Below are 13038 nucleotides of genomic sequence, written 5' to 3' on the forward strand. Positions count from 1 at the left end.
TGAGCATTTAACCCTTGCAGTGCAGTACTTTTTGTAGTGAGAAAGTACTGCGGTCGCCATTGGTGCCTTCTAATTCTGAAAATACCAGTTGCCTGACTATCAAGTTGATCCTGTGCCAATTGGATCAAATATGCAAATTTGGAGTTCAGACTTCTCTCATTTTTATCATATGCATGCTTGTCCAAAGTCAATTCATCAAAGTAACAAGGCCAGAGCAAGACAGGAAACTATTATTTTTACATGGAGTTCAGCAATGGCAGCCTACATATTTCTCTATTACTCAGATTAAATGCACAGGACTGAAATGTGCTGGCCTGGCATACACCTGGCATTTGTGTAAACTGATATAGCACTGCAATAATTGACAACACTGGTGACTGGCATAATGCTGTAGTTCCCAATAGTTTTTACAAAATACATTTTGCTTTTCTGAGCATGCATTATGAAATAATCCATTTTGACATTTTAGTGTAATACTGATTGCTCCTTTTGGATATTTGAGTGTAGAAGGCCTAAACGTGGCTATATAGTCATTAATAGGACAAATAACATGGAACCAGCCATGCATAGGAATAATTCTTATCCTAGAATTGTCTTACCTCCTTATAAACTTCTGTCACATTTAAATTTCTATGTGTAGCACCCACCTAGCGTAGGATGCTAGGTAAATTTAGTTTTTGTCTCCTTTTGTAATCAAGGCAGCGAGGATTGTTTGTTCTGGTCTGTTCAGGGTTTCACAGGCTGGGAGTTTGATTGCTTCCCCTGCCTCAGAAAAAGGCTTCCAGAGGAGTGTCCAGAAGGACACCTAGAAAGGTGATAAATAGCCTGAAGCACTGGGGGGCTAAGTTTTCTCTCCCCAGGAGGGTTGCAAAGTCGGAGGGTGCTGCTGCCCTCAGGTAGCCCATGGACTGTGAAGCTGTTCCAGAAGCCTCAGCGGTCTCAGGGCTGAGGGCCTGGATAGATATTCCTAGGCGATTTTTTTTTTTCCAAAAAAATGGCGCCTTTTGGGGATAAGAACATATAAACCAACAGCTGCCCCCTTTAACTACTTGCCAAACAGCTGCCGCAGTTCTACGGCGGCAGGTCGGCTCCCCTGCGCGAGAGCTCGTACAATAACGTTGGCTCTCTAAGCGGCCACTAGGGGCGCGTGCGCGCCGCCGGGCACCCGCGATTGCTCGTTACAGAGCGAGGACTGGGAGCTGTGTGTGTAAACACATTGCTCCCGGTCCTGTCAGGGGAGAAATGCATGACCGTCTGTTCATACAATGTATGAACAGCGATCAGTCATTTCCCCAAGTCAGTCCACCCCCCTTCAGTTAGAACACACCCAGGGAACATACTTAACCCCTTCCCCGCCCCCTAGTGTTAACTCCTTCCCTGCCAGTGGCATTTTTATAGTAATCCAATGCGTTTTTATAGCACTGATCACTATAAAAATGCCAATGGCCCCAAAAATGTGTGAAAAGTGTCCGAAGTGTCCGCCATAATGTCGCAGTACCGAAAAAAAAAATCGCTGATCGCCGCCATTACTAGTAAAAAAAATCATATTAATAAAAATGCCATAAAAATACCCCCTATTTTGTAAACGTTATAACTTTTGCGTAAACCAAACGTTTATTGCGATTTTTTTTATGAAAAATATGTAGAAGAATACGTATCGGCCTAAACTGAAGAAAAAAATAGTTTTTTTATATATTTTTGGGGGATATTTATTATAGCAAAAAGTAAAAAATATTTTTTTTTTCAAAATTGTCGCTCTATTTTTGTTGATAGCGCAAAAACTAAAAACCGCAGAGGTGATCAAATACCACCAAAAGAAAGCTCTATTTGTGGGAAAAAAGGATGCCAATTTTGTTTGGGAGCCACGTCGCAAGACCGCGCAATTGTCAGTTAAAGCGACGCAGTGCCGAATCACAAAAAGTGCTCTGGTCTTTGACCAGCAATATGGTCCGGGGGTTAAGTGGTTAAAGTGAACAAATTGTCTGGAGAAGGACTGGCTCACTCACTGGACCGTGTCCGGGGGGAGCTAGAAGGTGGCAGCTGTCTTGGGGACTTGTGAATGAAGACCCTAATTTGATCCCTGTGACTGTGCAGTGTTCTGGAAATTGCATTGGCTACCAGTAGTTGTGCAAGGTAACTAGATGCCTAAGAAACTTCCCTCATGGTCCCCAGCTGTGAGGCCTTAGTCTGCTCAGAAAGTTGCCTTATATTCTTCAGCTTTGAGGCCTAAGACTGTCCAATATTCACGCTTACTTAAGAAGAAGATTGTCCTCTAATTGCTATGTGCTAATCTTTTTGGAGTATCCCATGCCCTCTCCTGTTCAAGTTTCTTCAAACAATAAATCTTAAAAGGACTTCCCTTTATTGGTGCTGGTGTGAATGGACTGGTGCTTGCGGGGACGGGCAGCCTCTATACTGTTGGGGAAGAAATAGCTAATAACAGCAGCTCCTATGGAGGGTATAGCTACTGTACATACTGTATATACAATATATCTACTCATTTTAGAAATTGTTGTTTCATATAAACCAAAATTACTTTATGCCATAAAGTGGACCTGACCTCAAAAATGTTACAGAAAACATAAACAAATTGTTAATTGAGCTTAAATTGGTTGTAAAGGTGCAAGGTTTTTTCATGCATTCTATGCAAGAAGGTAAAAAAACCTTCTGTGTGCAGCATCCACTCCAGCCCCCCTAATACTTACCTAAGCCTCCTCATGTCCACAATAGCCTTGCCTCTCTGGGGACTTGCACTCCTGATTGTCTTTTGGCAGCAGCAGGAGCCATTGCTGTCAATCACAGTCAATGAGCCAATCAGGAGACAGATTGGGCGGGGACGAGCCGTGGCTCCATGTGTGAATGGACACATAGAGCTGTGACTTGGGAGCATGCCTGCTTTGGTGCCCCCATAGCACACTGCTATGGGGGCACCAAAGCAGGCATGAGGAGAGGAGAAGAGGAGGATCCGGGTGTTAATCAAACCCAGTGATGAGGGAGCAGGACGGAGTCCTGCTGTCTGTGTCAATGGACATAGCAGCGGGGCTCTGGAGCACACATGAGTGCCCCATGGGAAGTGGCTTTCTGTGGGGGCACTGGACAGAAAGGAGGAGGCAGGAGTGCTGGCAAGGGACCCGAGAATAGGAAGTTCAGGGTCACTATGTGCAATGGAATTATTGAGATGTTTGTTTGTTTAAAAAAAAAAACTTTACAATCACTTTAAGTAGAATTCAAGCCTCACCCTAAGTAGCCTTTAAAATGTCCCCTCCTAACTATGCTGACTAACCTGTGTAGAAAAGATGTATATTTAATACTTACCTATTTTCAGCCCACTCTGGTCCAGTCACATGATAGCTTGTGTCAGCCAGCAGCAGCAGGGGAGAGGAAAGAGCTTTCCACAAAGGGAGAGAATGCCTGGAGGGGGGATGTCACCAACAGCATCTCATGACCCATCTGCTGTCAGTGCTTCCTCCCCTCCCCTGCGTAGATCTTAGGAGGGGGACTGGGAACATTTTAAAGACTAGTTATCTTTAGGCTGAAATTTAACTTTTTATTATTTTTTTATTTTCCATTTCAAGAAACATACAAAAAAACAAACAGTCACCGCCAAATACGGTACGTTTTATACTGCGGGGAAAAGTCTTACTTTAAAGTATATCATAATCTAGGCCCAAAACTTTAGACAAAATGGGGCAATGCTAGAATTCCTGTCAGGTTTTACTGCTACCTCGGGTTCTGTTAGGCTGGCCATACAAGTTCAATTTTCTTGTACAATTTTCCTTTAGATTTAGGCTCCATGCACACTGGACGCTATAATAATGTTATAAAAACGCCAGTAGCTTTGCAGTCAGTCTTTCAAAGTTTTTTTTGCGTTTTTCTGCCTTAGCGTTTTTTTTCTTTTTTTTTTCAATGGATCAAAAATTTTAAAAAACACTGGTAAACCAAGTTTTTGGCGTTTATTGACGTTTATCAGCGTTTTTTGTGGTCAGAAAAACTACTCCTGAACGTGATTTTAGGATGTTCAGAAAACAGCCCATATCCTCACTTGCTGATAAACGTCCAAAAAACGTCCATGTGTGCATGGACACATAGGATAACATAGAGTGGACTTAATCGTTTTTTAAAAAAACGCCCAAACTCAAAAAGACTGCCATTTATGAGCTCCAGTGTGCATGGAGCCTTTCCTTAAACTACGTAGAGCAAGGACCTGTCTAATTGGATACAAATGAAAGTTGTTTCGTTTTTACCTCACATTATATGTTTTTTGGTAAATTTGAAGGGAAATTGTACAAGAAATGTTACATGTATGGGCAGCCTTATGCCGCGTACACACCATCACTTTATGTGATGAAAAAACCCGACATTTTCTGTGAAGTAAAAAACGACGTTTTTGAAACTTCAATTTTCAAAATGATGTTGCCTACACACTATCATTTTTTCACAATGCTCTAGCAAAGCGAGGTTACGTTCACCACGTTTGTCCATTGAAGCTCGCTTCATAACTTGCTTCTGGGCATGCGCGGGTGTAAAAACGTCGTTTGAAACGTCGTTTTTTGCTACACACAGTCAATTTCTGTGAAGTAAAAAACGACGTTTTGAAAAACGACACATAAAATTGAAGCATGCTTCAATTTTTTTTGTCGTTTTTCACAAGACATAAAACAACGTTTTCCTCCACACACGGTCATTTAAAGTGACGTTTTTAAAAACGTTGTTTTTTTTCATCACATAAAGTTATGGTGTGTACGCGGCATTAGAGAGATTTTTCCTCACTTCCTGTCCTGAAGATAACCTTTTCACCAGACAGGAAGTGAAGGAATCTCTCCAACAGAGCCTCTGAAAGCAGGAAAACCTGACATGAGTTCTAGTCTTTCCCTACTCTATCCAATGCTGAAAACAACTATTGACTGATACACAGAATAAATCTATCCAGTTGCTTTAGAGAACAAAATTGCACAAGGGGCCAAATAAGTTTCAAAAAAGTGTTGGGGACCTTTTCCTTGCATTTCCCACAGATACAGCAGCCCCCCCCCCACCCCCATTCAAATGAATGTGCGGCTGTGCCTTTTAGCTAGAAGTGGCTGATTGAGGCCTCATGCAAACCGGACATTTAGCCATCTTTTTTAGATGACCTTCCTCCTGGCAGCAGAGTTTTGGCTGAAAAATGCTTGATACTTGTAAACACATGTAAAGCATTTATGTGCATCAAGTGTTTTTTCTGCAAAAACACACCTACTCCTAAATTAGCTATTTTTGTTCTGCCTCTAAACGCCTGCGTGTGCATGACCACCACAGAGGCTAACATGGAACAGGATGGAAAAAAATCGCCAGAAGCCCTTAAGAGCAGTGTTAAAAACATCTATTATGAATGAGGCCTTACATCCACTAGTTTATTTCATTAAAGTGGATGTAAACCCGATTCATGAAATTTGAGCTGGGCACATATATCTGCAGTGTTTTGTTATCTCTCTTCAATGAACTAAGTCCCGTAGCTCTCTCCTGAACTGTTCCTCTGTTATTAGCCTGATAACTTTTGACAAAATCTCAGACTTTTTAGACAAAAGCAGTCTGAATCTTCTGCCAAGGGAGGTTGCTAAAATAGATTAGCAGGGAGCAGGTCCTATTACAAAACAGCTCTGAGAGTCTCTGCCTATGATGAGAGGGGGTGTGTGCCTTTCCACCAATCAGCAATGTTAGCTATCTTGGCTGTATGCACAAACATCACACAAAACAGGAAGAGAAAATCTCCTAACACAATCTGAACTTTCTAAACAGTATATAAATGAGAATACAGCAGATATACATGTAAAACCTATGTAGGGAGATTTGGTTCATCCCTGTGTATCATTTGAGGCTGTTCACTTCACTGGGTGTATGGAGGGTTTACATCCACTTTAGGTCACTGGAGTTTCACTCTTGTATTCCCCATAGTGTATTATTGTAAAAAAAATAAATAAATAGAGGAACAAACAGTAGGCTATAATGGCTACATCAGATATGGAAACTCAGGTGGCAAGGCCTCACTGTCAACATCCCTAAAAAATATAGGAAGCTGTTAATGTCCACCAACTACAGAATATGACTTCATTCTCTGGCTCAATGAACCTTTATAAATTACTGTAGCAATATATTTTAATGGGGTCACATTAGACCGAATCGTAGAAAGTCAACTACAGCTGTTAATCACTTGTGAAATGACAATGGCACAGTTATAGCAAACCTGAAATACAAATCTAGTGCTGTCAGCATATAGGTGACACCCCTGGGTGCCTGTATGTCAGGTTCAATTTTGATATAAATACATTGGTTCACATGGGTTGAGTTCCTGCCCCCCTTGCACATCATAAACCTAATTTCTGATCCATTACGTGATGGGTAGCCACACTGGCCAATAGTGAGGGTAAGAAATTAGGGGGTGCCTGGCTTTCAAAATGTTGGCTCAGAATTATCTGTACTTTAGGACTTTAGTCTGCTGCCTTGAGGCGATTAAGTTCACATTTGTTGTGCTATACAAGTTACTCACTCACTCACTTAAGCCGCGTACACACGATCGGTTCGTCTGATGAAAACGGTCGAATTGACTGTTTTCATTAGACGAACCGATCGTGTGTGGGACCCATCGGTTTGTTATCCATCGGTGAAAAAACTAGGAACTTGTTTTAAAATTATCGGATGGTTGAAAAAACGATCGTCTGTGGGCATGTCCATCGGTTAAAAATCCACGCATGCTCAGAATCAAGTCGACGATCCTGTGTACAGGGCTTTAGTCTTAAGGTCTATACACACGATCCGTTTTTCCAAAAACAATGGTCCGACGGACATGTTTTATCAAACAATCCGACCGTCTGTATGCTCCATCGAACAATTGTTGTCAGAATTTCCGACAACAAATGTTGGCTGAGCATGCTCCCCAATTTTCCGACAAAACATTTGTTCCATCGGATCATCCGATCGTGTGTACACAAATCCATCAGACTAAAATCCAAAGTACAAACACGCATGCTCAAAACCAATGCTAAACATCAGCCAACAATAGCAGAAGTTGCCCAAAGGGTGGCGGTAAAGAGCTGAAAAAACACGTGGTTTGGTGAATGTTGGATGAAAATGTTCTGCTGTGTGTATGCAGAACAAGTTCACGGCCAACGCCCCTTCGGACAAAACTCCATGGAAAAGTCCGATGGAAGTCTGATCGTGTGTACAAGACTTTAGTAATATGATAGCAGCACTAGGTTAGGTAAGTGCTTTAGACTTCAGGTTTGCACTAAAGACAATGCTGGTGTGGCTAGTATTGGAAACATATTAACAAAGGCCTCACCTGCTTGCCAGGCTCTGTCTGCAGTGCTGTCTGAAAGGCATCAGGTGATAGTTCATAGCATCCAGCAGTAACTTTTGGCATACAGGGTCAGTCCTCATAAAGTCCACTGATTGCACCCTTTCCACCAGCTCTGGAGCTGGGATGAGTGCAAAGCGAAGCCTTTTCATCAGATCTGGCGCATACTGCATGCGGGTTTCCCTGTCATGCTCCAGCCATAGTACAGACATCTGAAAGAGAGCAAGCTCAGACTCCACTGGGGGTGGCAAAGAGTCCAGCATGGAACGCATCTCTTCAAAATTGAGCAGCAACACATCCTCCACCAGATACTTATTGGCCAGCTTCTTGGTTTCCTCCAGGCCATGCAAGGCAGCAATTTTGCACACCTGCTTGTAGTTCTGCACTGAGATTTGATCATTAAGAAACTGTACACAAAGCTTTGTGACCTGAGGGATGTGCAAGATTTTACTGACAGATAATACCTCCTCGACTGTATCTAAAGACAAGGTTACATTTGCTGTATAGAGATACTCCAGCACCAAACGCAGCCCAATTGAAGAACAGCCTTGCAATACCAGGTTATTTATGGCCCTGGGGCTGACCAGCAGCTTATCATCAGGGGAGGAGGAGGGTGTCCCAGGCTCCTCTGACTGCTGTTGCTGATCCTTTTGGACAGAAGACAGACCATCCTGGACAGGGTGGCTGGAGAAGAGAGATCTGAAGTACTGGGAGCAGGATGCAAGCACTGCTTTATGGCAGTGGAACTGCTGTCCTTGTGCAGTCAATGTCACGTCGCAAAAGAGCTGCTTTCGCCACAGGAGGTTCAAACCATGCAGCAGATTGTCACTATGGCTCGGGTCAAATGTAGAAGTCCTGTCCCCCGATCTGGACATGGCCGGCCTCACGTTCTACCTGTTGATGAAACCAAAAGGAAAAAAAATGACATTAAAACATTTAGTAAGAGATATAGAGAATATATTAGTAGTCACATTTATAACAGGAATAATTAGATTCTGCCGCATATAAGTTGTGATAGACTGAAGTGCTTTATCACTATGAACATGATGAAAAGTGTCATGACTGTCTAAATAACAAAGCAAAAGATTTTCCATAAAACAGGAACCAATAGGGCAATATCACGGATACAATTATCTTTTTTTGTTTGTATTAAGCATCCTATTCTAAGTGTCTTGCTTCTTCTTTCCCGTGATATCACAGCTAACAGAAAAGGACAACCCAGAGGATTTCAGGACATCCAAGAACAGTACTGTCATCAGGTAGTTTGGTGCTTTGTGTGTGGATTGTGTTTTTATGGACACTTATGTTTTCTAATTTATATATATATACACATACATGTACAGTATTTTTACAGTACTTAAATATAATGTTCAGTGTGTGTGTGTATATATATATATATATATATACCGTATTTATCGGCGTATAACACGCACAGGCGTATAACACGCACCCTAACTTTAAGAGGGAAGTTGCAAGAAAAAAACTTTCCACTGCCCCCTGCGTATAACACGCAGGCACAGTTTACCCTCTATTTTCAGGGTAAAAAAGTGAGTGTTATACGCCAATAAATACAGTGTGTATATATATATATATATATATATATATATATATATATATGTATATATATATATATATATATATATATATATATATATATATATATATATATATCTATCCTTGAAAAACTTTAGCTTTTCCTTATCACTCCAAAGATCGTATTTTTGAGAGTATGACTACTTTTCTTTATATAGCCTTTTATATCAAACCTAAACCTGACAGCACATTGTTTAAAAGGGAACACCACTTTTTAAACATTTCTGGCAAAGTTAACAATACAAGTCAGGACAGCAAAATTATAAACTTTACCCATATTCTTGTACAGAATCAACAGCACTCAGAAGGAAATATTATTTTTGAAGACATAATAAGCTATAGATACAGTGGGACATGGTATCTATAGGAACAGTCAACTATAAATAAATGTGCAACCGTCAGAATGTTAACTTTAAGTGTTGAATGCTCTAAAATTCCATAAATACATAAAAAAAACAGTTAATTAATGCATAACTTTTACATTGATAATGATTTCACTGTCCTAAATAACATTTCAAGTTTCTCAGAAACATGTACCAAATACAAGCTGCAAAAACACAGTGCACCCAGTTACGCCTGACCGAATAGGAAAAACAACAAAAACATACTTGTATTTAAACTCTTTGATTAAACATACGGTAATCCAAATGCAGATGTGTGCTGGACTTGGGGTAGTTCTTATACAAGTTTTAAATATTTACAGGACTTGTAATAATGTACAGCATACTGACAAAGCTGATTTGTTATTCTTCTCAATGAGGAGAAAAACATCAGGATGTGATCAACTGACAATCCTGTGACAGTTTCCCAACAGCTTGCTTTACTAACTGACATTGAAGACACTGAAGAACTTAGTGATCTGAACATTCCAACAGCTCTTCAAGCTCTTCAAGCTGCCCACAACCTAAGTTTAGGTGTGATCACAGAGGTGGTCCCTCCTATTCATTCCTAGTAAGGATGCTGAACTGTCTGACACTATAAGACCGTCACTGGAACTCCTGTCTGATGGAACTCAACTCTGTATATTCCCCTGGAACTCATCTGTCAGTTGTTGCCCCCAACCAGGAAAAGATTGCCCGGGGGCTATTGACTTAGCAGCAGCGCATTTTACTAGTAACACAATCTCTATAACGAATTACTTGTTTATGCTGAAAATATATAATTTCTGCTTGCTCTCATGAATAAATACCAGTCCTGTATTCCATTCCTTTAACATCTCGACCAGCACACTTTTTCTAGTAACATACATAAATACCAAAACTGCATGCATCCTAGTCAGTTCCCAGTTTCCTTAGCATCCTAACTCTGGTATTCTTAGAATAAACAGATTAGGGATACCTCTTTCCTACTATCACCCTTCTTTACCCACGTCTTGGTCATCCAATCAATTCTCGGCTTACTACACATCCTAATTCTGGTATTCCTAGAGTAAACAGATAAGGGATACCTCTTTCCTACTATCACCCTTCTTTACCCACGTCTTGGTCATCCAATCAATTCTCGGCTTACCACACATCCTAATTCTGGTATTCCTAGCGTAAACAGATAAGGCATACCTCTTTCCTACTATCACCCTTCTTTACCCACGTCTTGGTCATCCAATCAATTCCCGGCTTACTAAGCATCCTAATTCTAGTATTCCTTGACTAAACAGATTAGGGATACCTCTTTCCTGCTATCACCCTTCTTTATCCACATTCTGGTCATCCAATCAATTCCCAGTTTACTTAGCATCCTAATTCTGGTATTCCTTGATTAAACAGATAAAAGATACATTTTTCCCACTTTCACCCTTCTAAATCCACGTCTTGCTCATCCAATCAATTCCCACTTTACTTAGCATGCTAATTATAGTATTCCTTAACTAAACAGATAAGTTATACCTCTTTCCTACTTTTACCCTTCTAAATCCACGTTCCTGGTCATTCAATCAATTTCCACTTTACTGCATTCCAGTTCTCATATTTCTTAACCAAACTGAGCAGGGATACCTTTTTCCTACGTTCATCCTTCTATATCCATGTCCTGGTCCTCCAATCAATTCCTGGCGTACTTAGCATCCCAATTCTGATATTCCTTAAACTGAGTAGGGATACCTCTTTCTTACATTCATGCTACTAGATCCATGTTACAAATAGACACAACATACACTTTGCCTAGGCATTAGCTTCTGTACTTCCTTGGACTAAATTCAAAGCAATCAGAGGCATCTCTGTCAGAAGAACAAAAAATACTTTTCAGTTTCTACTGAAATGCCGAAAAGTTGAGTTAGAATCTCTGCGAAAGAAAGAAGGCAGCCGACTGTAAGCTGGCTGTACGGGAGGAGGCAGCCACCAGGCTCAGCTGCTCATCCCCTCTCCTGGATATTAGAGACCCTCACAGTGTAGATGCCTTACCGGTCCCGCTGCACTGCAGATCTGCCTCAGGTCCCATTGTTGTAACATTTTCCCTTACTCTCTAGACGGCAATGCCTTTTTTATGCTTTCGAACTATGAGTATAAGATTCTTTATACGGAGGTCCTCTACTTATTTATTAACTGATCTGGTGTTTTTTTTTTTTTAACTTAACGCTGTAACCTGTGCCGACTCGGCGGCTGAGGGGTTAATAGCACTTGTAGTATCCCATACTACTTTGGCCCCCCTCTTCTCCGGCATGTGCCAGTGTATTAGGAATAGGATCTCCCTGGACACGGTTGCTCCCCCGCCCCCACTCCTATTCTTTGCCTGTATATTGTTTCTGTTTTTAGAGTTTAGTGGCAACAATTGACCCCCCCCCCTTCCTCCTTCTATAGAAAGCAAGAGACAGCATGGACACCCAACGCACACACACACACACACACACACACAAACCAGGCCACAAACTTACCTGCTTGCCAAACAGATGCCAAAGTCTAAGCTGACTTTCGCTTTTCGATGGAACTCGTCGTTCCTTTTTCGGGGGATGGCAGCTGGCTCCAGAGAAGGGGGAAGGAAAGGAATAGAGTCCCCCTTGTCGCTTCCCAAACTCCAGGCAGCAGTCAGTCTACTCTGTTTATTTGGCTGTACATCATTTGATCATGGTGAATTAGAAAAAAGGAGCAAGAGGAGTATTGTGAGAGGGCGAGAGGCAGCAGAGAAGGAGAGAGGGAGAATGAGCAGAGCTTTTCTGCAAGAGAAGAAGAAGGGAAAAAAAAATGTACGTGTGACAAATTATGCTACCAAGAAACAACACATCATTATCCTTGGGCCTGGGGCTCAGTGAGTCGTAACGAGAGTAATAGGAAATCCACGGTTGGGGAGAGAAACGGTCGTGCATGGCCAGTGGAGAGAGACCATGCAAGGGGGATGGATGCTGAGGAGCCTCGCAAAATTATGGCTCAAGGCTATTGTAAAAATTGTCGAGCGTAAATGACTGCGATTTCAAACATCTTTGGAAGAAAGAAAGGGGGGAACCATAACCCTCCCCCCCTCCCCTTGTCCTCCTCCTCCTCCCTTTCCCCATCCCTCTCTCATCTCTCTCTCTATAAAGAACCGTCAAGTTTTAGTGCGCATTGCTAATTAGTCAATTTCTCTCTGCCTTCACAGGCTGGCGACTTTGCTGCTGAGCCGAAACTGCTAATTTCTGCGACCAGTTTTTTTTTTTTTTTTTAGCTGTGATCTGGATGAATGAGTAGCTGTCTCCTGAAGATGACAAAAAATAAACTCTTATCCCATCCCTCCCCGCCCCCTCCTCAGAGCACATATACACACACAAAAAAGCAGAAATTGTGCCCACATCCTTGTCAGGTTAGAGATGGATGAGGTGGAAGCTGCTCATGTTATGTACAAACTTTCTGTGTCATGAGGGGAGGCTGATTTCCCCTCTGCATCATGTCCTGGAAGACTCACCACACCAAAACATTCAGACTTCCAAATATTTAGCCTTACCTTTACTCCAAGTGGATGTAAACTCGCTTTTTTAATGCGTTGCGTTAAGTTTTAACGCAACGCACAATGCGTTTTACAAGTATTTTGCATGCGTTATCATCCTTGGTCACCTGGGAAAAATCAAAATGTAGCTCAAAAAACGCACTTAAAAAAGTGCTGTGCGTTTTCGATGCTTTTTTTATGCGTTTTTCAAAAAGGGAACTGAAGATGCA

General features: G+C 41.6%; 1 protein-coding gene across 1 annotated transcript in view; it reads right to left on the bottom strand.

Moving 5' to 3' along the window:
- Positions 1 to 8292, bottom strand: part of KLHL14 (kelch like family member 14) — a 113706-nt gene extending 105414 nt beyond the window's left edge. Inside the window, exon 1 of the mRNA XM_040354127.1 lies at positions 7313 to 8292. Within this exon, the coding sequence (XP_040210061.1) occupies positions 7313 to 8202 (890 nt within the window). The 5' untranslated portion in view covers positions 8203 to 8292. The remainder of the gene's footprint in view (positions 1 to 7312) is intronic.
- Positions 8293 to 13038: the final 4746 nt, after the last annotated feature.

Source organism: Rana temporaria, chromosome 5 (genome assembly GCF_905171775.1).
Source record: "Rana temporaria chromosome 5, aRanTem1.1, whole genome shotgun sequence".
NCBI lineage: Eukaryota > Metazoa > Chordata > Amphibia > Anura > Ranidae > Rana > Rana temporaria.